The following is a 27,823-nucleotide window of genomic DNA, read 5'->3' as shown; positions in this document are numbered from 1 at the left end:
CCGGGGAAGGACCGGGGGCAGAAACCCCTCGGTGCTCGTGTGGACGTCTCTCGAAGAAACCGAGCAGGGTCGGGGCCGCCGAGACGCGAAGCTCTCGGCCGTGGAGCTGGGCAAGCGGCCGAGGCCAGCCCGCACGAGGGAGGCCAGGGTAGGTGCTGCTGACCCCCAGGGAGAGAACAACCCTCTGTCCCAGGCCCCGAACGCTGTCCCTGGACAGAGAGGAGAAGGAAGAAGTGGACACATGAGCGTGGAGCCTCTCAGTGCACTTTATGGTGCCTGTGGAGGGGGATCAGGGCCAGGACTGGGGGACAGTCCACAGCAGGTCCTGTGGTGGTGTCCAGGCTGGCTGTGGGGATTCTGGGTCCAACACTGCAAATGGGAGCAGTCTTGGATCCACATGGGCCCAAGGAGCATGGACTGGATTATCTCACACTTTCAAGGTGGAAACACAGAGTCACAGAATGATTTGGGCTGTAGGAAACCTGAAAAGTAATCTAATTCCACCTCCCTGCCGTGGGTAGGGACACCTCCGACGGGACCAGGTTGCTCCAAGCCCCATCCAGTCTGGCCTTGGACACTTCCAGGAATGGGGCAGCCACAGCTTCTCTGGGCAATCTGTGCCAAGGCCTCACCTTGCCCTCAGCTCACTGGCATCCAGCTCCAGCAGCCCCAGCCCCACCAGCCAGATACCATGAGGGTCCTCTTGTGTCTCCCGAGACACAGAAAATGTCAGGTGCTCCAGCACCCCTGGGCCTGTGTGGATCCAAGACTACTCCAGCCTGCAGCGTTGGGCCCAGAATCCCCACAGCCAGCCCAGATGCCCTGCAGGACCTACCATGCACCATCCCCCAGTGCTGGCCCTGATCCCATCTCACCTGCACAATATAGTGCACTGGGAGGCTCTCTCAGGCCTGACAAAAGTATCTGGCCACATTGCCATTACACTGGGCCACTGAGAACAAAATGCTCTGTGTCCTGAAGTTTGACCTTGTGCAGCTTCTCCTTGCTATGTAAACCCAGGCCTTTTACAGCAGACTCATCAAAATGTTAAGGTTTCTGCATGAGAAACAATACCTTTGCTGTCTTTCGCTCTCCTAAGGTATTGGGAAATCACAACACCACACAATTCAGTCACTCTTTCCATCTTAACACCAGACACTGGGCCACAGTGGAGCTGTAGACTCACTGAACAATTCACTTCTGGAAAGCAACAGAATTTCTCCATTTCTGTCTTTGTTTACTTGTCTGCAAATCTACACAATCTACTTCATACAGTTCTAGAGCTCACATACAACCTTCAGGTGAGGTGTGGAAAACAATCCACAATTCACACATGCACTTGGTTATAGCATTGGTGGAGCTCAAGAAATAGCCTTTTCCTAGAAACCACCTTGGGAAAGCTCTTGAGCTTGGGAGATCTTCCTCCTAGTCACAAGTCTGGATCTACCCAAGACTTTGGTGTAGACTGCACCTGCTATCTAACACATAGTCAAGAAATTGCCCTGGCTCTTCAACTGGATCCAAACTGAAGCATTTACCTGAAATAAATAAGGGATTCTGTGTGGAAGAGGCCTGTGCCACTCTCTGGATTGCTGACCATTTACCTCTGCCAATGCTCCCAAGTCATCTCCTAACACACCTGAGCTTCCTCTTCTGAGGGAGAGAGTCTGCAATATGCTAGGAAGCAGGTAGGGTAGGGGAGACTGAAACCTCTCCTTGAGACACCTTCTGGAAGGCCTGTGAGGATGTCTTGTGAAGGAAAAAAAAACAATCAAGGAAAGGATAGAGCAGAGGGTGTTTACCCTCAGAAACTTATTGGGCAGCCAAGAGGCTGCTTCATCAATCCTGGTGTTCTTTAGCAACAGTGCTGGAACACAGGTTTTGATCCAGAGGCAGGAGCAGTCCCCAGGGGAAGGCAGACCAGGCTATGGGCTCAGCTGGAGTGCCCAGGCAGCAGGAATGTTTCCTCAACCAGCATCAGAGTCCACTACTGAACCTGCCTGGACAACAACTAGACAATGTCTCAGGTACAACCAGAATAGGGAAAAGGAATATGAAATCCAGCCTTGAACGATTCAGGTCTGAAATGCAATTCAGGGTCAGGACACAAACCCGAGCTGCCCAGAAGTCCTGCAATACTAGTTGTGTGACACTGCTGGGAGTGACTGCTTCCTTCAGCTCCTGCCTTTAGAGTGTCCCCAGCGATCCTCTTTTACCAGCCACCTTCCAAGCCAAACTCTGGTGCTTGGGGTTTTCTCACCAGCCTTTCTGGTATTTTGCTTGGCCTTCCGAGGCCAGGGCATGACATAACTCCATCAGCTTGATGCTGACAGAAGTGATTCATTCAGGGAACAAGCACCTTGGCAAGCTTGGATGTGGCACTTGGTGCCACGGTCTGGTTGACATGGTGGTGATCAGCCACATGTTGAACTCGATGATCTTCAGAGGTCTTTTCCAACCTAAATGATTCTGTGATATTGCGATGAGCTCTCCCCTCAGGGAAAAAGAAGCCTTCAGCTGGTATTGCAGCAACCGCGATGAGGAACAGGGGCCGGAGCCGCAGCCGGGGAACAGGGAACAGGGGTCGGGGAACTGGGATCGGGTGTCAGGGACCGCCTCAGCGCTTCCCGTGCCGGGCCCGCCCCTCCCTCTGTCTCTGCCGCTTTCCGCGGGGCGCGGCTGCCCTCAGGCGCTGTGTCGGGGAGCGCTGCGCTTCTGCCTTTTCTCCTCTCCGTCCTCTGCCTCCTCCTGCTGCGGGCAGCCGGTGAGCTCGGGGAGAGGGTAAAGTGCGGGAGCGGCCGGCGGGAGGGCCTCGGCTCGGGGAGGTTGGGGGGCTCCGGGGTCACTTTCGGAGGCGGTGACCACATCCCCGGGGAGGCCCGGCCGAAGCCTCTGGCGTGGGGAGCCCCAGGCTGCGGGCTCAACCCCCTCAGCTCAGCCGCCCGGGGCGCGGCTGAGGAACGCGTGCTTTGGGCGGCTGAGGAACCGTGGTGAGGACGCTGAGGAACTCCTGGTTTGGGGGGCTGTGTATCCGCGTTGTTGAGGCTGAGGAAGGCGTGGTTTGGGGGCTGTGTATCCGCGGTGTTGGAGCTGAGGAACGCGTGGTTTTGGGGGCTGTGTATCCGCGGTGTTGGAGCTGAGGAACGCGTGTTTTGGGGGCTGTGTATCCGCTGTGTTGGAGCTGAGGAACGCGTGTTTTGGGGACTGTGTATCCGCGGTGTTGAAGCTGAGGAACGCGTGTTTTGGGGACTGTGTATCCGCGGTGTAGGGGCTGAGGAACGCGTGGTTTGGGGGCTGTGTATCCGCGGTGTTGAAGCTGAGGAACGCGTGTTTTGGGGGCTGTGTATCCGCGGTGTTGGAGCTGAGGAACGCGTGTTTTGGGGGCTGTGTATCCGCGGTGTAGGGGCTGAGGAACGCGTGTTTTGGGGACACGTGGTCCCGGCGGCGGCGGGAGGTGCCCACACCCACAGCGGTTTTGGCGCGGAATTGGATTCGCCGAGGGAAAAGTCCCGGTGAGAGAAAAGCTGTGCCGAGGCAGGGTGAGTCTGTGTGGAGCGGTGGTGCCGGCCCGCAGTGGCTGCGGCACCCCGCCTGATGTGCGGGCTGCTGGGAACTAAGGGAAGGCAGTGAGGTACTAAAGCGGCTGCCGGTCATTCTTGAAGCATCCCATTAAAAACTTTCACCTTTTCACCCTCGACACAGTAAATTCCACCCTTTTACTGGAAGGTAATAGAAACTCTGAGGTGTTAAATGATGATATCACAAATGATGATATCACATAAACAGCACTACTTATGTAAGCTTTTTTGATAATCGACTTCATACATCAGATGCTATTATTGATAATTGTTTGGGGGTTTTTTTTCAGCAGCCCAATCTGTTGCAAGTTTGTTATTGTGCTTAGAGGATGGACCATGTGGTCTTTCCTAGCTTTGCCGTGTGGTTAGAAAGAGTGGATGTAATCATAGAACTTAGCTGGTGAGGTCTCAGAGAAGGAGAAACATTCCCTATATTTTATATATCAGTGGTGTCACTTGATCAGAGAGATTAAATTCTGCACAAACCTGTGCAGGAAAGTTGCTTGTGACATGCAAGAAGATATTTGACTTGGTCAGAGTAATCCAGGATCACAGTTGGCTTGGGGGCTGAGCTGAAATCAGTGTGGCTGAAATGGTCAAAGTTTTATTTGTAAGTACTTCAAGATATGAGGACTAGAAAAGGGTTCTTTAAGCTGACTCACCCTGAAGGTGCTATAGCTGTGATTGTATGCAAGCTGCTCTTGCATGAATAGGGGTGGAGGTTGGTATTTATTGCAGTGATTGGGTGGGAAGAGTTTGGCAGCTCTGCTTTCCAGATGGAACTTGGTCGGTCTGGTAAAGGTTTTTTGTGGTACCGATGGTGTGAAATCTTCGCGCTGCTGCCCTGCAGGGTAGGAGGAACCCCTCAGTAAGTGGATTGTGTTGGGTTGGGTGTGGACTGTACTTGTTCTCAAGCGATTCAAAGAATTACCCTATCAGAAGACCAGATGGGGAAAAAAGTGCTATCAGTAGATCAGCTGATAAGCTGGAGAATTCAGTCAGTTGAGAAAGATCTCATGGATGCCACAGCTGATGGAAGAAGAGAAGAACAAAGTAGAGGCACCAAATTCTTCTCCTTTGGTGTGCTCAGCCCTTGTTGGCTCAGCTCAGCCACCTGAGAACTGGCCTAGGGCTTTGGTTGTCCTTGTTATTTTATTGTGCTGCAGTAGTACAATTGTGAGATGAAGGGAGGAATTTTGTTGTTGCCTTGCTGTGTAATTTCACGAGGTATTTTGGAATTGGTTTAGCTACCTGTCATTTCCTTGTTGTGGATAGAGGAAGGAGGGAGGAATCAGGGGGCTTTAGGTGTCTGCAGAGGAAAAATTTGATTGCCTGTGTGTAAGCATATGTAAAGCTGTAAAAAGTACGGTGCTATGGGTACAGAAGTTCCTCTTTGCTTCTGTTTAAAGAATCTTCCTCTTTACACCCTTAGAAGATTTTGTTTTTATGATTGGCTGTGATGCCTAAATATTTTTAGCTTTTAATGTATTTTCCATGTATTTGTAACTTTGTAGACTGTAAATACAAAGTTACAACTTCTAGTACTTTTCCTGTCCTCCCCCATCCTTTACCAAACTTATTCTGATATTACATTCTTGAAATTCTGTTTAATCTTGCTTTTAGTATAGCAAGGACACTTCATTTTGCCTTATCTTCATGACTACCTTATCGTAGTCACAGTAAAGTGTAGGGCTAAAAAAGATGGGGGGGCTCCAGTGGGGCAGAACCTGGAGAGAATTACCTAACCAACTGCTCTTCTTACTTTTGATAGACATCATTTGATAGATATATACATTTGATAGATATATTAATCAACCTCATAAAAATCATAGAAATACTGTATCATGTGTGCATATCAGCATATTGTGCACCATTAAGGCTTTCAATTAAAGACTTGCATTTATTATAATTTTAACACTGTTTAGTAAGGTTTTATGTTTTATTCCAGGTAACAGCTGAAATATTCAGGTATTTCTTGATGCCAGAGAGTGAAGACTAATTTTCAAATGTTAAAGTCAGTTTAAATATTGTCATTGCCTCTTCCTGTTTGTGTTCTCTGAACAACTACACCTGAAGGAATTTGAATTTTTTGGATGGAGTGTGGTTTAGGAGCAAGATGTCAGGGAATGTCTTGTTAACATAATATGTGGTAGGAAGGAAAATGATGAATAGAAACCATCTGATTGCAGCATTTGTCACTGATAAATGACGTGATACCCTTCTTGGGAAATGATTTTTGCTTAAGTTTTGAGAAGTATTTTTATGTGGTAGTTAAAAGCTTTTAATATGCCATTCTTATGGTGCAGGCTCAGGCTTGGGAGGGCAAAGTCAGAGAAAACAGGCAGTCTCTTAAAGAATGTGCCAGCCCAATGCAGCTCTGAAAAGTGTGGGATGTCCCCTAAGGGAGCCATCCTGGCACATGAACATCCCCATTGCAGTACCAGTGTGGCTGTGCCATGGTGATGCTTGCAGTGGGAATGCCACCCCTGACTGATTTTAGTTCTAAGGATCTGTTGTATGACATCTCTGTTTTCTGCAGTGGATTATCAGGATTAGGATTGTGAAGTAAACAAAGCAACAGGTAGAAACAACCAAACCTACAGTGAATGCGGTGGTGTTGCATCTTTTCCATCAAGTCAAATCTCTAGGAACATTTAACATTTTCTTCTAACTGATCTTGGTGGTTTTTGGTTTTTTTTTAACCGTTTTGGCAACTGCTGTTGCTCTTGGAGTCTTTACACTAATTTGGTAGCTACTATCAGATATAGTGAAGAGAGTATCACCAGCATTTTGTATTTTTATGCAGTTTAGTGCTTATGTCTGTGTGAACATTCGGATAGAGGTGCTTGATGAAGATGAGATACTCTGTGTGTGAGGAGTAACTATTTGCCTTTGCTATACACTAAAGGAAATACCTGGTTTGTAAGACCTGACCTAAATACTTTCAGCATATTTAAATATTAACTTAGGTGATTTGGTCAATATGAGAAAAAGACTTTGTAGAATTTCTCTACTTCCTGTTGGATTGTAACTTTTTCCAGTTTTGGGTGAGGATTGTCAGGCATATACTGGTTATTTTGGCAAAGTACAACTTGCACACTCCTGTCCTGATTTCTGCTGTGGATCTTGTCTGGATTGATACTGCTGCTCTAATGTATTCCTAAAATTTGGTGAACAAAAATTCCAGTGCAATCAGCTTAATGAAAGGTATGAGGCAAACTGAATGTTTACAACACATTATAATTTTGTCATCAAATGACAAAACCACACTGTTTAATGGTTAAATCTTCCTAAAGGACCTTTCTCCTCCATATCTCTATCGGGCTCTGTCAGGGATCAACATTATTGCTTGTTACTTATCTGTGAAATGAGAACAATGAGCTGGATAAATTAATGCATGAACTGATGTTTGTCTTCTTGATCATTTTCAAATACTTGCACTCTATTTAATTTTTCAAAGGATGCCTGACCTAGAAGACTCTCTGGAAGATTTAAAGAAGATCGGCGAGAAAATGAGGGAACTCAGTGGATCGCTGTCCAACAACTGGTTGGGATGAAGCTTTAATATGCTTTTATTTACCTTGGTGGGAGGGCTTCAAGACCTGATACAATATACATTTATGTTTGTTAAAATGATTGTTGTTGTCAGTGTCACTATATCATGTGGGAAGTCCTTGTTATTGGAAGCTTAACTTCACACTTTAGAATGCTCCAGGACACCAGATAGGTACCACTGGTGCCTGCTCCAGATGGAGAATGTTAACAAGTGAAAGACATCCCAAAGGAGCAGAGAGGACACGCTCTAAAACTACCTATTGTGGAGTTCTGACTGTAGTCACAGAGTGGATGAAGTGGAAAATTGCCAAGCTGGCTTTGGAAAATCAGTGAGGGAGGCTGGTTGAGCACCAACTTGCTTATCTTGTACCTGGCTCAGGCAGGGCTTAACCACTGAAGAATGTCTGGGGTGAAACACTGGCCTGAGCTCGATGTTGTCTCTGTGAAGCACAGAAGAGCACCCACATCTCTGCAGGGAAAGCAAGATTACTCCCCAGGCATCAGAGGCCTTGTTCAAAGTACAGATCTGGTCCTTGGAGGCCATGGTGATGTGCAGTTGTAGTGTGGGAGCAAAGACTGTCAGATATCCTTTAGCCAGGTGGAGGAGGGGGTGACACTGAAATGTCACACTTCTGTTCTGCCTTTGGTTCCGTTTGACTGAAGGTAACAGAAACCCTCATAAATTTGGTGTTTGGTTTTCTCCATATAGAGGATGAGAATATGACCCCACTTGGTGGACAAATTGCTGTGCTTGCTCCTCTCTCCTCCCCAAAGCAGGGATGTCTGTGTCAGAGCATTACCTGGGTGAAACTAAGCTTAATTAATGGTGAAGGTGAGCTTAGTAAAAAGCTAAATTTGTTGATTTTTATTGTTAATCACTGACTAACTTTAGTTATTTAGGGCTAATGCAGTAAATGCATTTATCCACAGCTGCTCCAAATCTATGTGTGGTCTGTTTGTTTTTGGATTTTGCCAAACTGCCTTGGAATGGTGCTGTCAGGCAATTGTCAAATCCATACTTTTAGTACCACAGGCAACAAAAAGAATCTCTTTTTAGTGTACATTACCTTTCATAAGTGCTTGAAACTTAGCTAGGTAACTTGAATAAGTAATAAAATCCATTTTTTGAGATTAATTCTCTTGTTACAGGATCTCTGAGCCGGAGATTTTTCAGGATCCTGATGATTTCTTCAATTCTGGCCCCAGGTAAGCCATGCAACCTTTTAAAATGGGATTTGTGTAGAGGCTCTTCATTGTGTAATCTGGACATGTGGACTTGACAGTGCTGGGTTAACAGTTGGACTCAGTGATCTTAAAGGTCCTTTCCAGCCTAAACAATTCCATAATTCTGTGCTGCTATACAAAAATAGAAATGCTTATTTGTGTGTTAAGAGTGTGGAGCACTCAAAATCTGTGTATGTGTTGGAAGAAGGAGAGATATGAGGAAGAGGCTGGATATTGCTATTTAGACCATTAACAGTCTCCATATATAATAATCTGTATCCTCCCTGCTGAACAGGAGGTTGAAGCATTAGCACAGAACAGTTGGGGTTGGAAGGGACCTCTGGAGCTCCAGTCCAACCCCTCCTGCCAAGGCAGGGTCACCTGGAGCAGGTGACACAGGAATGTGTCCAGGTGTGACTTGAATGTCTCCAGAGGGGACACCCCACGCCCTCCCTGGGCAGCCTCTTCCAGGGAATTCTCTGCCATTCTTAACAAAACAAAGTTCTTCCTCATGATGAGGTGGAACATCCTCTGGTTTAGCTCATGGTCATTACTCTGGGCTTTGTACTCTTAGAAAATCCATAGTGGCTCTGGAAGAAAATCTGCTTTTGAAGTATCTCCTTGGTCTTCTTGCATCTTTTGTAGTTAGTTTTTGTCAATATTTCTCTATCTGTTTCAATCTAGGGAAGAAGTGAATTCTTTTAAACATGTATTGGTGATGACAGGAGTCCTGCTGTAAAAATGTGTCAGTTTTTCACAGTGCAGAAGATGATGAAGAGAGGGCAGGGATTGATCAGAATGTTACAGGGTTCTAATGGATGTTAAGCATGATCTATTCCCAGCCTCCCCCCGCCATGGCCTGGGACATGTCCCACTTATGAAGGTGCATCTAGGCTGGCCTTGAATGCTACCAGGACCGGGGGCATCCACAGCTTCCACTGGCAATCTGTTCTGGTACATCACCCTTACAGTAAAAACTCTCTTCCTAATATCCAACCTAAATTTTCCCCCTTTCAATTTGTACCCATGACTCCCTGTCCTGTCACTCCAGTTCTTGACAAAGAGCCCCTCTCTGGTTCCCTGGAGCCCGTTCAGACAGTGGAAAGTGCTGTGAGGTGTCCACACAGCCTTCTCTTCTCCAGGCCGAACAGCCCCAACTCTCCCCGCCTGTCTCCTTAGGGGAGGTGCTCCAGCCCTCTTATCAACATCGTGCCTTCCCCTGGACTCGCTCCAACACTTCCGTGTCCTTGTTTTGCTGGGGACTCCCTAGCCTGGCTCGGTGACGCCGAGGCTGCCCGCTGGATGTCCCTGCGCGGCTCTGGGCGGTCGCGGCGCCAGGGCTCCCCTTTAAGGGGCGGTGCGGGCGCCGTGACGTGCGCGGGGCAGGGCGGCGGGCGCGGGGCGAGCGGCGGCGGCGAGCATGGGGTAAGCGACGGGGCTCGGGGGGCTCGGGGCGGACCCGGACAGCGGCAGGGAGAGCCTGCCCGGCCTTCCCGGTACCTCCGGCGGAGCGGGCTCGGCACTGGCAGCGAGCGGGGCCGTGCGAGCGGCATCGCCCCCGGGAACGGTGAGCGGGGGTCGGGGCCGTGCGCCCTTCCCGGCACAGCGGGCGGAGCCCCCGCGCTGTGGAAATCCAGGGACGGCTTTTCCTGCGGGGAGTAGGGAGCCGAGCTAAGGGCGGCAGGCACTGCCGCGGTGGTCTGAACGTGGGTGTCGTGGGTACACGGCATGTCTTGGAGCTTTGGTCTCTTCCACAAGGAGAAGGATTTGATGTAACAAATATTTTGGAGGAGGGATGCCCCGTCTCAGCTAGGCTGATGTTCTGTCTTCAGATGTGTGGTTCCAGTACAGCAGGCATGAGCCTTATCTTGAAGTCAGGGCTTGCTCTTTGTAAATGACAGAAAAGAAATTTAGGAAGTAAAATTGTTCTAATTACCTTTGCTTTCAGCTATGGAATGTCTAAAAAGAGAACCATGGACGTCTCAGCTTGAGAAGATAGGTGACTTCTCTTTTCCCTTTCAATTACATTGCAGCACTGAAAAATTACTGTTGCGCAAAGGCCTAGACTTGACATCAAACTTAGCTTCTTGTTAGGCAATTTTATTAGAAAGGTGGTAATTACTCACAGGAATACTATCCTTGAAGAGCCACCCAGATATGACTGGAGGAAAACCACATCTCAGAACTTTCCAAAATGACTTACGACTGAACTGTCCCATTTAGGGTGCTTCAATACTGGGAATTGCAGTGAGTGGCACCATCTGTGACTGCAGCCAGTGGGACACCAAAAAAGATATTTGTTTAGTTACAGACAGTGCCTAGTATTTTGTGTTGTGTATGTTGAGGTTTCTGTGCTTTTTCAACCAAGTAGTAAGCTGTATTCCTTCTGGAAGAGTTGTCCTGCTTCCTTGCCTGCAAGGTATGCTCCACCCTCTCTCTCCATGCCAAATTCTTTTAAAAGGCAGGTTTTGCCTTGTTTCTTGATGGCTGTGTTAGTTTAATTCTTCGCTGTGTAGAGAGAAGGGCTGATGTCAGTTGGAGTATATCTTTGTATCTGCAACAAGATAAGCATTCTCTTTGAACAGTTTGTAACATGACAGGAGGCAACAAAGGGCAATTTCCTTTAGTGCCCTGTTCTTTCTTAGGAGTTGCAGATATTACCTTTGACACAGCCCTTGAGAAGGAGGTGATGGTTTCCTGGCATTATGGGTCAGAAAAGGTTCAGTTCCCCATTCTTGTATCAGGCTGATTTCTAGATCAAGTTACCACCCGGGCACACGGCTCACAAATCCTGTCTTTTTAAGAGAACTTCCCCTTTCTGAGGACTAGTTACAAACTACCTGTGGACTTGCCACTGGACTCTGTGGTCTGGGTGTTTCTTCTCCCTGCTTGGAAGTCCTGCCACAATTCCACCCTGATTCTAAGGACAGGGTTAGGGAAGGGCTGCTGTGGAGTGTTTGTTCTTTGTTGTCTTGCCTGGCTGAGCAATTTCTAGTTTGCTTGTACTTTTGCTTTTTTGCTGTCTTTATTCTGAGGTCTTCTGCAGAAGTGCCAGCAAAGCACCAGGTTTCAGTAGGTTTCTTTTTAGTATTATCCTTTAATATTAGTGTCTGTCAGTATTTATATTGAGTATCAGGTGCTGTTGAGGCAGGCATGCACTTAGGGCAATCCTTTTAAGTGTATTTCACATTGCAAGCAGTCCATACCCTATAATCTTTGAACATTTTAAAAACAAAACTACTCTCCATTGGAGTGTATTAATAATGCACTTCTAAGAACTTGAAAGCATTTGGAAGCAAATGTATGCATTCTAGGAAAAGTATAAAAGTCAGGGTTAACTCAGATTCATGCCTTTTACTTTGTTGATTAGTCTTTAAAGATCATGTGGAGCTTTTGGGTCAGGATGTAGGCATAGGTTTCAGACTGCTGAACTTGATAAATTTGTCACCATAAGTGATTTTTCCTTGACCATAAGTGATTTCTCCGATTTCTGCTGCTAGTGAATGCATTGTGGCAAGAGTTTATTACTGGAAAGTGTTTCAGGATATTTTTTCCCCTTTTTAATTTGATTACTGAGTTTTTCCCTGCTTTACTCTGATTTCAAAGATGGATTGTGGGCAGTAAGGTTAATTTAGTTGCTTTCCCCCTTTCATTCTGCTGTACGTAGTATTCTTATTTTAAGAAACTGTGCAAAAAACACAGCACTGATTCACCGGGACAGAGCTTATTATTTTCATTGGTAATGTGATTACTTAGCCTTGGTATGCCAATTTTCCAATAGTGACCCTTACTGGAAAAGGAAATTAGATGACTCAGATCCACAATTCAACTAATTGTGAAGTATTTGAGCATTTAAGGAGGTGGAGCAATTCAGAACATCTGTGTCAGAGTTACAGAAGAAAATAATGTTGTTGGGGCAGCTGATACTGGGCTTTCTAATTGGAAACAAAACCTCACATGTCTGTACACAGTTAATTTGGCTCTGTTTCTGAATTAATTTCTGCATGTAACACAGCAGATTGTGTAACAGGTACAGTAATGCTTGAGGCAAGGTTGTTCCTCCTTAGGAGAAGGGGGAGGCAGAATGTCCATCTTCCTGGGAAGCTTTGTGGAGACAGAGCAGCCTTGTTGGATGGGGATGTGCTCTTTTGGGGTTTGAACCATGTGTAGTCTTGTGGCTTCCTTGTCCTTTTGTGATATGTAGAAAATCCATGTCATTCTGCCTGCCTTTGGCTGAAGTGTGCCATCTGTAATAGGCTGCTACAGGCCAACCTGTCAAAACCAGCATATTTCTAACAGTGAAAGATATGATTATCCTGATCTGCTTTGTCTGGTTTAGATATTTTTAAGCCCATATTTTCTCCACAGACAAGATCAAAAATACTGGGATATTGAACTGTGCCCCATTTCTCCTCCCCTGCTATCACTGTCAGGGACTCCAGTTTGTACTTGCTGGTCTTTTTGGATGCTCTAGGATCTGTAATAGGTTGCCAGTGATAAGAAAGTAAATCATGAAGGTAATTACAGAATCACAGAATTGTTAGGGTTGGAAGGAACCTCTGGAGATCATCTAGTCCAACCCCCCTCCAAGGCAGGGTCGCCTGGAGCAGGTGACACAGGAATGTGCCCAGGTGGGTGTGGAATGTTTCCAGAGGGAAGACTCCATGAAAACTGGAAAAAGGCCTCTAGAAATGTAAGCAGTCTCTGTTTAATGAGCAGAGGATTTCTTTTCCAATGCTGGTCCTTGGTAATTTCTGTAATAAAGGAGTTAAACTGCATGCAGCCTGTTCTGTGAGGCTCGTGTTCAGGCACGGGCTAATCTCACCAAGGAATGTAAGCTTCTTGCCTGGAAACAACTGAGACTTGGATTTGAAGTTGCTTCAAAAAATGTTCTATGCTTTTTACCAGCCTGAAGAGTAAACATCAGCTTTCACAATTAGCAATATTAACTTGCATTGCAGACTGCTTGGTTTTGTGTTCACTGTGTTCTTGGTGAAGAGGCTGCTTGAAGGTGGCAGAGAGTTATGAGCTGTGGTGTGCTGCTGTAGGCACTTGAGTTTCATTTCCTCAGAAACCAAGCAGGAAGGAGAGGTTGAAAAATGCAGGCCTGGCACAGGAGGCAGATGTGTATGGCTGGGTTAGCGTGCTCTGCTAACCACAGAGAGCTGTGTGACAGCACAAACAAGACAACCCTGAGCATACAAAGACACAGCAAGATTGATCACTTGGATTTTGTTAATTCTCCTGTGGCTGTGTGCTTCATTGACTGGAGGTACCTACCAGGGTAGAGTGTTCCCTCTAGCTGTGTGTTTTGCTCTACCTCTGTGTAACTCTGAAAACAGTAAAATTTTAAAATACAAGTTGACTCTGGAGAGAGCTTGTGGAAGTGGTTGCAGGGAGGGTAACCCTCAGAGAAGGGTCCTGTAGCCCAAGAAACAGAGAATCCTTTAAAAATGTGTTCAAAACACCACGATGGCTATTTATTAGGATCTGTAAAAATTTGAGCATGTGAGTTCCAAAGGTAGCTCCAACTCTGCTTTTTCATATACTGCCATAAAAAAAGCCATGGCCTGAGGTGTAGCTGGATGTATTTGCCACAGATTATTTGTAGATGTCTTATGGGAGGAGGAGAATACCCTCAAATTGCCCAGCCTTTTAAAACTGCAGCTGTGGGGTAGTCAGTGAAATAAAGAAAGTAATTTAATTTCAGGAAAATACCACTTGTGTAGAGATTGGCCTTTTGACAAAAATCTCTGTATTCAAAGTATTTTATACCATTTATTTTTGCTGTGATACACCTGTGTTTTTATTAGCATGATGTCTGGCTCTCAATTCCACCAAGAGATAAACTTTTGGGTTTTTTTAGGCTATGAAAGGAACTAGTCATCAAAGTCACTTTTGTGACCCTTTTTAAGGTGAAGGTCTTTTTAATAATCAGTGCCATTTAAAAGAAGTAGTGGTTGGCCAGATGTCACCTCTGCTGCAGTGATCTGTTCTCGTTTGTACAGTGTTAGATTTTCCTTGATGATCATTTTTGTGTTGCACAAGTAATATTCAAGAAGAGAAGGGGAATGTGGGGCGGGATGTCAGCTCATAGTAGTATAGAATAATTAATTTATGTAATTTAAACTTTGCTCCTGCCTGCACACAGTGTTTGGAAATTTTACGTATGTGATCATAAATGAGTAATGTGGGTAAGGAAAAGGTGTGTTTCCTATAAAAGCTGGGTTATAAGGCAGGCAAACCAGGTGGATGTAACCTAGTCCAAACTTCCTTTTACTGCAGTTCCAGTGTGTTTGACAAGTCATTCACCAGGTTTCAATTTGCCTGGAAAAAAATCCTTTAATTCTTTGGCCAAATTAGTTTCTAATTAGTTGCTTACATCTTTCTAGAATTAGTATGGTATTGGCAGTAGTAAATTCATAATATTGCAGGTTTTTTGGGAATTTTTTTTGTGGCACTTAGTTGTGGGTTTTGTTTTGTTTTCCCAGTTAAAGTTGTTCTGTTAATGGAGTTAACCATCTAAGAAAAATCCTTCCCATTGCCAAATTTGAATTTGGGTGTGGGGGTAACATCCTGTGTCCTTGAAGTGGGTGGTAGGAAGGGAACTGACTCATGTTGCTTGCCTTAAATATCTGTAATCAAGCTACATTCTCTTTTTGCCACTAAAGGAACATCTAAAATTTATTTACCACCTGCAGAAGCAATGCTTTTCATTGTGTTTTAGGACAGTTTATATGCTGAGGGTCCAATGAACTGAAAATTATCTGGGGGTCTGGATGAAGCTGCAGCATTAATTCTTGCACTGCTGATGAGAGACTTCAGTCTCTCTGAATGTAGCCTTGACTTTTCCCCTTGTTATGTGCATATTTTAATGCACCAGTTACTTACAGCAATTACTCTCAGTTGCTTACAAAGTGTACAATAATAGACTTCCTGGCAAACTTCACCGGAAAATTGTATTTTTGGTATGTATTAGAAAGAGATTTATATAAATAGACATATTTAGTACAAGTGCACTCTTTATGGACCAAGAAGAGATGCTTGTATACATATTCCATAGTAACCTGGTGGGTCAGCGTGTCAGATGTCTGAGTAAAACCACAAACTCCAGGAAGTTCCCTCCCTGCCACTTTCTCATAAAGGCTGTTTAAGAACACGTTGTGCTAAACATGTTATTTTATAAAAATGGAGAATTTAAAAGACAAGTAAATATAATATTAAAAAATAGTAGTCAGCTTTATTTCCAGTAGCTCTTTGTGTATAAAATTAATTATTTTGGGCATGAAGTAATCCACATCAGATTCCTATTTGAGCTAAAGGCTTAATTTAGTATGTATTTAGCAAGCTTCCTCCTGAAAGACTCTTGCCTTCCCTTTTTCTACAGCACTGTCAGTGTCAGAGTTCCTTGCTTCCCATGGCATTACTGTTGTTGTTTTAGGTTGTTTCTCACCCCAGAGCTGGCGCCCTGGGCTGTGCTCAGCTGTGAGCTCTGGGAGATGTAGCTCAGGGCTGTTTATACTGCAGGTAAACAGAGGGGTTGTTCTGCTGGGGCTCCCGCTGCAAACTCTCCTTTTGGGGGTACCCAGAAAGAATTCTGGACAGTAGTGCTGAGTTTTAGGGGTTTTCATTTCATCTGTGGCCCTGCTAGAGCAGTTTGCAGTTAGTGATGGTGTGAGCTGGTGCTGCTCTGAGAGGTTAGTCAAAATAAAGTGAAACTCCTTTCATGTCATTAAGGCACTCTATATGGGCAGACAGGAGAGACACTCTGAAATGCTAATTGAGTTAACATTTGTCTGAAACACTTGACAATTCCAATCCACACTTCACTGCATTGCAGAGCTTGTGAAATGACTTTGCAGTTTACTCAAACCCGCCAGTCTGATGAAAGAACCAAGATTTTGTAAAATTGAACCCCTGCTGCTCAGTCTGAGCCTTAGGCTGCCTGTTGCCTACCACAAGAATCACTTGGAAACTTCCTGATCATGTAGAGATCCTGTTGTGGGGAGGTGGCCAAGGCTGCACCAGCAATTACTGTGATTGCACCTGGAGTGGGAGGCTTAGCTGTGGTGTATATTTTAATTATCTGCTTGTGCTGAAGCTCCTGGCTGTGCTAAAATAGGCTGGTCACTCTTGTTAAAATCAGCCTAATGTTTTCCTGTGAGTTTGCTTTCTGAGTAATAGTAAGTTATTTTCGTTTAATCTTTAGAAAAGTGGTTCTTATGTTTTGAGTTTTTATGCTGAAACATTCAATTGAGGAAGTGTGTTGTTAGTGAAGTTGTAAAAACTAATCCCTCTGAAAGGCTCTTGGGAATTCATACTGCATTTTTTAAAAACAATATTATTTTCCTGCTAAACTTTAGAGGCAGTATCTGGCATTGTGTGGCTGTGACAAAAATGTTAATCAAGCATCTCTCTCTGGGGACTTGTTTGGTCATGCCCTACACCTGAGTCAGGGCAAATGTGGATATTTATCATGTCATCACTTTCCTGAGAACTGGATCCTTTTCTGGAGCAGTAAGGAATGACATACATATACTCATTTTTTTTATTTTACTTTTAGGAATGGCCTAAATTATCTTTTGAAGGCTTTCCAGACCACCCCGTGTCACAGCCATAACTCACTATTTGTAAATGTTTGTTTTCAAAAGCAGCAATGCTTTTGAAAAGAGCCTTGCCAATGTGTTTCTCAAAGTATGGAACAAATCTTGGAATAGATTAAAACTTGCACAATAAAAAGGCTGCTTAAACTCATTTTTCATAACTAGGTGGTCTCATTGTTCATTGGGATTTTTTTATGTTTTAAGACAAATTTTTTAGTGTGTCCTACTCACATGAAGGCATAGATATGTGAAAACTTCTTTTGTATCAGCTTGGAAAATGTCACTGACTTAAGTGATTCAAACTATTAAGAAGAGTGAAAAATACATTGCTGGAATTGAAACTTTGATATTTGAAAATGCTTTAAATAAACTCTACATTTTTTTCCACTTGACTCTTCAAGATTGAGATCTCCAACATGAACAACTGCCTTGAGAATGAACTTCAATACAAATTATAATACAAATAGTATTATTTATATCCTGGGCTTGGTTCTCACATTTTAATATGCCCATTGCATCTCATTCAGTCCTGAAGGGGGTGAAATAGGCAAGTAACACCCTTTATGTGAGCTGATAGATATTTTGAATAATTAGACAGTTTTAAAGGTGAGTCTGTGAGACGTTCTCATTACACAAACACTTCAGTGTCTTGCAGAGCTGAGAGGATGGGGTGAAAGTGGAGGTGTAGGGCAAGGCAGGAGAGAGGTGGTGGTGGGAAAGGGCAGGGTGTTATCTCTCCAATTTTACTAAATGGGGTAAATCTCTCTGTATTTGCTTTCCTGTACATTTTATGAGAAGCTGCAGTTTGTCATTGCTGCAGTAAAACTGCTGTGAGGTTTGATTTTGTTTTTTTATGAAATCATTGGCAAAAGTTCGCTTTTCCGTGAGGAGAAAGAAGGAGGAAATGTCAGTGAGCGAGCCCAAGCTGTTTATAACTGTGTGTGCTTTATTTAGACTATGGTATATGAAATGTGGGAGTCTGGGAACCTGAATTGTGACTGACGCCAGCAGAGCACTCTGAGCTGGGGCTGTGGCCACCCTCATTTCTGCACTCTGACGTTTGTTTGAAGAATGCAGGGGTCAGGTGTGCTTTCGGTTTGGGTTGGCTTTTATTTCCTCATGGTTAACCATTCAGGGGAAGAATCTGTAAGCAGCAATCTCTCACGTTTTCCTTTTTCATTTATGTACAATGCTAACAGTAATTAAATTATAATTTAATGTGACTGGGTTTTTTTGCAAATATTTTAGAGCCCTTTAGGCAGATTGATCAGGTCAAAGCAATCAAATGAAGCAATTTTTGTCCAAGAAGGGGTTAGCACACTGCAAGAGAGTCTTGTCTCCTGAAGGTTAGGAGGTTCACTGAGTAAAGCACGTTGAGCACCATTCTGACTTCACTTGACTGTCATCCCTTGGTGGCAGCCTTCCTGCACCTTTTTCAGTAGTGGAATATCACTTAAATGCTCAAGAAGTGCTCAGTACTCCTTGGGCAGTAAAAATACATTATTTCAGCAAGGTAGTGACCATGCAGAAATTCTGGAAGAGTATTGCTAGTTTTGATTATCAATAAAAATAGTTAGGAAAAAATTCTTTTTGAAGAACTCCAGTGTTGAAAGAGAGTGTTGATGACATGAATTACAAGTTCACAGCACTAACTGTTTTTTCTGTAAATGTCTCCTTACTTTGTGCTGTTTTGAGACATTAGCCTGCATGAACCCAAGCACTGGCAGAAAAATTATCTGCTCTGAAGTAGGTGATAAAAATGCCTGCCAGTAATGGGTTGTTACACTCCTTAAAGAACTGGGAGAAGAGCTAACTCCCCTCTGTTATTTTACTTATTTTGCTGGGTTGTCTCAGCATATAAGTTGAAATAATAATTTTGGTCTGCAGCAATCAGACAGTGTTTGAGTGGGTAGGACTGGATCCCAGTGTTTGCACACACAAACACAGAACTCTAACGTGTACACCTGACACACCTGCACTTCAAACATGTGAATCCATTTAACTCCTCAAAAGATGGGTGCAAAATGTCTTTGTGTCATTTTGCCAATGATACAAATGCTCCAAAGGCACAGGGTGTCTCTAACAGCTTGGTGAATGTAAGGACGTTGTGTGTTGGTTTTTTAGCTTTGCTTTTGTCGTGTTCCTTGTTAGAGGTAGCAAATACAAGATACTGGCTTCATTGAACAGAAAACTTTATTAAAAATAAACAAATGGAGCCTGTGGTTGGTGTTTTTATCTGTTGATGGCCAGCTTGACTGCGGATGGGCTTGTGCTGTTTTCTCTCCTCATATCAGAAATTAATTTAGTCATGAAAGATAAGGAGGCTGTACCAGTTCCCTGCTGTGCTTGGTAATTTACAATGAGTAAATATTTCTCCACTTTATTTCAGTTTTTCTGGTATCTTTGATTCTGCCCAGTCTTTGCTAAAGTTCTAAGAAGTTCATTGTCCGTACAAGTGAAGAATTTTAGTTGTCTTTGTCAGCCCTGATCTCTTTCCTTGACACAAGAATTCCTTTCATTCGCACAGTTCACTGGAAAAAAATGGTTTTTCCTTTACTGGGGAAAAAGCCCAAGGAAGAACCTAGAAGACTCCTTTACTTTGTCTCTGCTAATATTGCTGAGAATAACTGTGTGTAATAGAAATTATGTTGACTTCCCTAGTGAGAGAGCTCTTTCGGGGTTGATCCAGCAGTGGAAACAAGAGGAAAGAAAAAAGCTGTTGGCTGCTCTGCAAGTATCAGAAATTGCAGTTGACATTTCTTGTCCTGCAGTTTCTGAAGCTGTCTAGTTTGTCACAGGTGTTCTTGCTCTTTCTTGTGAACACTGGAATCAGGGTGGGTAACTCAGTGGATTTTAGGAATCCATTGAGTGCAGTTCTCTCTCTGTTTTCTTCTCTTGAAATGGCATTTGTATTTTGCTTTTTAGGCTTGAAAGAAATTGAATTGTTTGGATGGTGATGAGGTGGCTGTGAACTTGCTATGCTGAAGTGAAGCTAGTGCTCATGAGGATGAGAGGGCATTTAAAAGCTGGGTGTTTAGGAGTGCATGTTTAGGTCAGCATCTCAAAAATGTTCTGTAAGGGTGCAAATAAATGGAGTAAAACATGCATGTGTTCCTCAACACGTTATTTTCACCTTTACATCCTGTGGTTGTGTTGCACTAATCCATTTATTTTCCTGGCAATGTCTCTGACATGGCTCTTGTGACTCAGGAGGCTGCAGCAGTTCCTGCTTCCTGTTTTACATGTAAATGTTCATTTGCAGTACGTGTGTGCAAGCCACAGTCTCCCATTCAGTACTTCATGGTTGTATCCACAGTGCTGTATTTAGTGCTTCACAAAATCAGTGCTCAAGTCAGATACAGTTTCATAAAATCATTGTTTTGAAAGAGATTTGACTCAAGCTTTTTCTTGTAGTTTTTGCCGAAACAGAATAAAATTGATATCAACCTCTCTTAAGGGGAAAGAATGCCTTTTAAATTGATCCTTTTTTATTTGTCAGTGCTTGTATTCAGTCAGTGCTCAGCTTACTAAGGGCTAAGTTCCTCTAGAAGATCCTGAGGTGAGGTCTTTTAAATCTGAGCTAGGGGTAAAGCATTTTGCAATTCTTTTTGTCAGTTATTTAACCTTACAGTGTCACTGATGCTCAAATGCAATTTTCACATTTGGTGGGTGTTTGGTAGCCAAGTGAAAATTGCTGGATGCTATGGAGATGTGTCATTTTATTTAAAGCTGTTAACAGGAAAATGACCAGGGGAAAAAACAAAGAGAACTCAGTAGCCAAAATCTCTACCAACAAGCAAAAACAGGATGGATACGAAACTGGCTCTCTGGTCGCTGTTTTAGAGCTGGTTGTTCGTTAAAACTGACTTCCTGCAATTGTTCCCAAAGCTGATGCATGGTGTGTTTTTTAAGAAATAAGACTACTGGAGGCTTTGGCTTCCATGGCAGATGGGCTTTATTGATTTCAGACAGTAGGAAACAGATCATTGCACTTAGCACTTCAAAGGGAATTGTCACTGGCTTTGCTGTGATACCTTTTCTCCCCTGTGTGGTGAACAGAACTTGTAAAGTTTCCAGAGGTAACTAGTTTTGTCTGCCTCCATCATTTGGTGCTCATCACAGAAGTCAAAGCTATTGTAATCTTTGGTCTTCCCATAATAAATCTGTGACTTTTAGGCAGTGTTTCTGTATCCCATAATATAGCCTGGCATACTTGCTGTTGCAATAAAGTCAGAATTTCAGTTCTTCCTAACTGAACATGGATTCTAAAATACCTGTTTAGATATGCCAAAGAACCTGCCAAGAATCTGTTCAGTGCTGAGATTGTCTTCAGTTTGGGACTGGGAGGTCTTAGGGAATTTGGGAAGAAGTTGCTGTCATGCCAAAAGCTGGGATACTTCATTGTGGGCATGCTCTGAACCTGTGTGTTCACTGAAACAAAAACAATCACAGACAGACTAAAATGAGAGAGATCCAGAACCCCTTCTCAGGGGTGGTTCAGCTTCCCCTGGCTTGGCAGGCCTGACCTCCTGCAGCACTGCCTTGCACAGTTGTTTCTTAGTCCAGTAAGTACTGAGAGATTGGAGGTGGAGCAATGTGTTTGCTGCAGATTTGGTTAAGGAGTCACTCTCACCAGTTCTGGTGGTCTCTCTCTTGCAGTTTTGGAACCCTTGTTGCCATTGGAGTTACTGTTTTTGCAGTGATTGTTGTTACTATTATCCTGTGCCTCACCTGTTCCTGTTGCTGTCTGTACAAAGCATGTCGAAGACCACAGCGTAAGTAGCTCTGGATTTATTTTCTCTTTCACATCTTTGAAGAGAATTTTTTTTATATCCCTCCTAGAAAACTGTGTTCCTTTAAGAGGTGAAAATACTCTGCTCAGAAGTTGCAATACCTAAATGTTGACCGGAACACAAAAACGACAACACGGAGGCAGAGGTCTGCAGTGAAAAGCTGCTCCCAGAAAAGGGACCCAGCCTGTTTATTTCTTTTCATTTTATAATTTTGTGGGTCTGGTAGTGGATTGGCTTCTGGGGTTACTACCCCTTCACCCCACTGGCCAGACCAGCTGTCAACCAACATTATTTTCAGGCTAGAAATATGTAAGCAAAGGATAGTGAACAAAAACAAGAAAGGTTGTTTATGTTCCAAAGTGTGAGAAAGTGAAAAACTGACCCTTAATATTGTACAGTAACTAAAGAACTGACTCCATCTTATAAGCAAGTAGAAGGCTTTAAAAAATCTCAGACAAACCAAGGCAACACCTAAATATTAAAAATAAGCATGTAGATGCTTAAAAATAAGCTCTATTATTAAATTATTGAATTAATTATTAAGCTCTATTATTAAAAATAAGCTCTAGAACGTGAAGTTGCAGAGAGATGTTTTGAAGTATTTTCTGAGCATTTAAAAGGTGCAAATTCCCACTATGTGTTTGCCTGGGGGTTTTTGTTGGGGGGTTTTTGTTCACCAGCACTAACCGTGTTCCCTTTCCTTGCCCGCAGCTGTGGTGACCACCACTGCCACCACCACGGTGGTGCACTCAGCCTACCCCCAGCAGCCAGCAGTGCCCCCCAGCTACCCGGCAGCTCCGTACCAGGGCTACCAGCCCGTGGCTGTGCAGCCCCAGCCGGGGATGCCCGCAGCCCCCTACCCTGCACAGTACCCTCCCCCCTACCCCATGCAGCCGCCAGGACCCCCAGCTTACCATGAAACCGTGGCAGGTAAGGCAGCACCACGTGCTTTTGTTCATCTCCTAAATGGCTAAAGAGACAGATTTCTGGAGAAAATCTTGTGTCGTTTACATTGATTATTTTCTGTGGCTGTGGTGATAAAAAGGGAAACAAATTTTACGTGAAACTCAAGCTGTGGTGGGCGCTGTTATTCACCCCGGTGGAAATTTCCCTTTCGCTGTTTCTGTGTTAAGCATTGCCACAGGAGATGTGAGCTGGGGCTGAACTGGCAAAGTTTGGCTGTCAGCAGATCCAGTAGAAGGTTTTACTAATTCAGCTGACATTTAATATTAAAATCAAAGCCAATTAACACATATAGATACGCATATATAAATACATGAGTTGGATGTTTCCACATTCCCTTCCTAATTTAATATTTGCTAGCTCTATTCTGTAAGAGCATGTAGTGACAGGACAAGGGGGAATGGATTCAAACTAAAAGACATTAAGTTTAGATGAGTTATTAGGAAAAAATTGTTTACTGTGAGGTTTGTGAGGCCCTGGCACAAGTTGGCCAAAGAAGCTATGGACACATCTCTAAAAGTGTCCAAGGCCAGTTTGGATGAAGCCCTGAACAACCCGGTCTCATGGAAGGTTTCCCTGCCCATGACAAAGGGATTGGAAGGAGAAGTCTGTTGACAACTTGCAGTTAGAATTATCAGAATCTTTTTTCTTTTGCTTTCCTTCTTTCCCAGCATTGTTTTCAGGCAGCCTTGTTGTTGCAATGACTAATTCCCACTTCTGCTGGTAATAGCTGTTCTCTGAACGACTGGTTCCAGACTGCTCAGAGGGGCCAAAACTAGGCTGTTACCTATAGCATCTTCAAGCCCTCTTAGAAACCTCACTGTTCCTCCTTTTTAGTAACAAATTATAGTCCTGGCTAATAAATAATGCACTTAGTAACTTCTGAGACAACTCAAATATAAAATGGCTTTTCATGGTATGAAAGATTTGCATGCAGTTAGAAATTGTACATTAATAATATGCAAACCAGCCCCACATGTGAAAACACTGACTTGGCAGGACTGTCGACTCTGTTTTTCTGTCATAAATGCCAAAGAAGCTGTGGATTTTACAAGATTATGCCAAAGTGCTTTGGCTTCATCGTTTTTCATATGAGGGAGCCAATAAATTAGTCATTTCACTTCTCCTGCTCTCTGGTTTCTCAGGCTGTTGCTGGTTTGTTAGTTTTTAAAACAGTTGTTTTTTGGATTTTTTTTTTCTGGGAACATACCAAAGCACTTTTCCAGCTGAAAATGCCTCACAGTGAGAGTTCTTTCCATAATTTCTCCTGCCTGTTAACCAAGGAGCTGGCTGTTAATTAGGTCAGATGCCAGGGGAGAGTACCTGCTCTGCCACACAGGAGCCAAACCCACTCACTTTACAAGATCAGGAGAGGATAACCACACTTGCACTTTCCAGGGATCTGATCAGGTGCTACCTGAGCAAACTTGTGCTGTTTGACAGAGCTGAAAGTGAAGATGCCACTTAAGAGCAGCTTTTCTCAGAGCAGTAGAAAATAAGGATCTCTTCCAAAGGATACACGTCTGGTATATAAGGCAAACTCCTTCATGTGTTCAGGAGTAGTGGGATATTTTTGCCCTTTTATTTTACTTCCTTAATTAATTTTTTGACACTTAGCAGGAAAGCATTTTCCCTGAAGGAATCCTAAGATGATTTCTCTAGTCCTTTTACTTTTGGCCAGTGTTTTTTTCCCAGCATACTGTCAGGTATATCCTCTTGTATGTGCACATCTAACTTCCACTGGCTCTTTTTTTGAGCCAGATTTGTTCCTTTTTTTTTAGACTAGGTTCTCCCCTAAAGGGTACTCAGCATCAAAAAAGCCCCAAAGCCAACAAGAACAAAGGGTTTTGTGATCTTAGTTCTGAAATGCAGATGTTTTATGAGTGGGCACAAGCTGTTTTCAAGTCTAATTAAGACACTAGCTAAGTTGAACCTCTTAACTGTGTGCTCAAAACAGAAATTGCCATTTTATATGTGGAATTCAGAATGTACAATTTATAAATCTGTTTTTCCTTGTGTTTTGCTTTTGCAGCTGGTGCTGGAGCCCCTTACCCCACCCAGCCCCCTTACAACCCTGCTTACATGGATCCTCAGAAGCCCACCTATTGAAAAGCTCCTCCACTGTGCTTCTCCATACAAAACTTTTCAAAATATCATTTGTTCTGTTTACATCATGCACCTGTACTATATTTCTCTGGAAGACAACAATCTTTTGTCTAAGTAGAGTGAAAATCAGTTCAGTATCTTCTTATTTTTAATGCTCCAAGGAAGGAGTATTTTTCTTGCAGAAGTTCCTTTATACCTCAAGCAAATACAAAAAGAGATCTTGCTCTAGATACAAGGAGAGAAATGTGAAGATGGAGCATTTCAGAAATACAGAACCACAATACTATTTGCTGTGCAATAATTTTGAGAGGAATGATCTAATATGAGCATTGTCAAATACCCAAAGCTGTAGCAATCTTTTGCACAGTATTAAAATGTAAAAACTTAACCTCTAAGAAACTACCTGATACATGTTACGTAAGTTCTGCCTGTTTTGAAGCTACTATTGTTAGGTAAGCTACCACTTGATATGTTTGATTTACCATTCAAAAGGGAATTTTCCTTTTTTGCAACACATTTACCTTTGGTAAGGGGTAGTAAACCATGTTTAATTGCATTTGAGCTAGTTCTAAATAGCACAAGTTGGTTATTTCCTTGTTTTCTGTCCCAATTTTAAGGTTTATAAACTGTGCCTCATTTGGGTGTTATAGCTAAACATTAACAGAGTCTCTGCCACTTAATGGACCAAATAGATCAAAAGCTGAAACCCTGAAAATTCTTCTTAAAAATGATTGGATGAGTATTTCTTGTTCAGGTAGTATTGGACAAGCTTACTTCAGCCATCTGTTACTGATGAGTTTGGAATTAAAATCAGCCCCTTAATCACATGTTAAGCAGAGATATTCAGTCCTGCCTCATCACAGATAAGGAATTTATTTTACAGGAGAGATTGGATGATGGCAGAAGGTTGGGGTTTTCAAATGCTCAGGGTTTTTCCACTTTCTCTAGTGGGAACTGTAGGTGGCAGGAACCTAAGAATTACCAACTTTTATAAATCCAGTCTGCACTGGAGTAACAATGTGCTGGGTGAGGGGCCACAGTGGGCATTAAACCTCCCTTTTGTCTTCAACATTGCCATAAAGCTGAGCAGAGAATGAGGAGTCAGGGAAAGGAGGGATTTGGTCACAGCCAGGTGATGTATTTTTAGGAAGGTAATACTTTCAGTCGTGAAACATCTTGAGACATCTTCATGACTGTTAACACTACTGGGGCTTTAGGCTTTGTGAATCTTTCATTACTCATATATGGTGGGGGGTTTTTTCACTGTCTTCAACAATTCTCTTTTCCAACATGAAATGCAATTTGTCGTTAATCCTCCTAGAACTATGTTGTTATTTGCATGTATCACTGTGACATAATTAGCGAAATAATTTTAATACATCTTTTACACTGATTTTACTTTTTTAGAGAGGCCTTTGAGCCATTTGTCCTGTGATTCTACATTTGGGGTATATTATTGTTTGGTGGTATTGTTTTACCTCACGGAGTGGATGGAAATTGCTGCTGTCAAAGGCAGCCTTGTTCCTCTCCCTGATTTTTTGAGTTTATTTCTGGATTATTCCAATTCTTTTTTTAAGAAAGTTTTCAGGGCATTTCAGAAGAAACTCATTGAAAGCTTTTACATTGGGGTTCATGACAACCTGTGCCCCTCTGTTAACACCTCTCAGTTGAAGTTAATAGCATGAAGTGGTGCCAAGAGGCATTTAGAGAGCAGGTATCCATGCATCCTGTGTCTGCACGTGCCTCCTCTTTCCTGCCCTGTCAGCTGAGAAATTGGGCAAAACTTTAGTACACTGTCAGGTGTTACATGGGAACAACCAAAAGAGGATGGTGTCTCCTGTATGGAGGAGGAAATGTTGCCTTAGAAATCTGGAATGTTTCTGTGGGAGGGCACTGAGTAACTGGAGAAATAAATCCCTTGCTACAGATCCCACCCCTGGTGTTTATTCATGGAGAAGGAGGGCAGAGATTGTTCCAGCACCTTTGTTAGCCTGGCTGGAGCCAGCCAGGGAGAGCACAGGCACAGCACCCAGTGTGGGCCTTCCTGAGGTTTGTACTGTGCCCTGCTCTTCCTGTCCCCCCAGGTGTGACACAGGGAGCAGCTTGTGGCAGTCACAGTGTCATGTTTGGGGTGTGAGAGAAAATCTGCAGTGTCACAGCAGGATGGCTCAGTCATCATCCCCGAGGAGATGGGAGGGAAGTAAAAAAGTGGCAGCAAAAACAGACATTCCCAAATAGGAGGTTTTGGGGTGGAAATTGTACAGACCAAAGAGATGGTCCTGAATTGCCACTGCTCTGTGTGTGGTGGTGGGAGATGAGGGGTGGGTGGGGTTCAGGAGCATGAAAATGTCACAAAGGAAAGCTTCAGTGGACATGTGCAAATAGTAACTATATACAAGTGAAGACATCAATCATTAATGTACAATGATCTGCCCTAGCAGTACTATTACTAATTCAGTTACAAAACTTACTGAAAAAAGATAAACTGCCCCAGTTCACAATTAATCGGATTGTGATTAATTTCTTATTGTTAGTGCTTAATCATCATTAACAATGAGGTGTAGGACCAAATTTTGTTTGGTTCTTGCCCTGCAGCCTTGTTGAAGCTTGTTTTCAAATACTGAAGAGAATGGGATGGTTACAGAAAAGATGGAGATGATCCCTAAGTTTTCAGTTTAAGCACTGCTGATGTGTCAGTCCCAGCAGCTATTGCCTTCACATCACACTTGTTCTCCACAGTGCTGTCAGGAGGGGAGAGGGAGCTTAAGACTTTAAATGTTGGTATATCTTATTTTTTTTTAAATTCTGTAAGTGCCTTTGTTTCAGAAATGTTTTGTGAAATTAAATACAGTAGAATATTGAATTTACTAGATAATCATTGTTGCTTTTGTTACATACTGTAACCTTGCTTTGTATGTTGTTTGTAGGCTAAACATAAGTATTCAAACCAAATGGCATAAATTCTATGCACCTTTGTAATAAATGCAGTGTTTGAAGTACA

The 27,823-nt window shown here is 43.4% G+C and overlaps 1 protein-coding gene across 3 annotated transcripts; it reads left to right on the top strand.

Annotated features, from left to right (window-relative positions):
* The first annotated feature begins 14 nt into the window (after nucleotides 1-14).
* SHISA5 (shisa family member 5) lies at nucleotides 15-27,823 on the top strand. Of its 3 annotated transcripts, none has more exons than XM_063411233.1 (6): nucleotides 15-148; nucleotides 7,039-7,125; nucleotides 8,283-8,339; nucleotides 21,620-21,735; nucleotides 22,465-22,683; nucleotides 24,749-27,823. In XM_063411233.1, exons 2-6 carry the CDS (start codon nucleotides 7,040-7,042, stop codon nucleotides 24,823-24,825), a joined length of 555 nt encoding a protein of 184 aa, XP_063267303.1. In that variant the 5' UTR covers nucleotides 15-148; nucleotide 7,039; the 3' UTR covers nucleotides 24,826-27,823. The 3 variants fall into 3 exon arrangements, with proteins under 3 accessions (XP_063267303.1, XP_063267302.1, XP_063267305.1); XM_063411232.1 differs by lacking the exon at nucleotides 15-148 and adding an exon at nucleotides 2,523-2,764; XM_063411235.1 differs by lacking the exons at nucleotides 15-148; nucleotides 7,039-7,125; nucleotides 8,283-8,339 and adding an exon at nucleotides 9,625-9,782.

Source organism: Prinia subflava, chromosome 14 (genome assembly GCF_021018805.1).
Source record: "Prinia subflava isolate CZ2003 ecotype Zambia chromosome 14, Cam_Psub_1.2, whole genome shotgun sequence".
Taxonomy (NCBI): Eukaryota; Metazoa; Chordata; class Aves; order Passeriformes; family Cisticolidae; genus Prinia; species Prinia subflava.
This window is presented reverse-complemented; position numbering and strand designations above follow the sequence as displayed.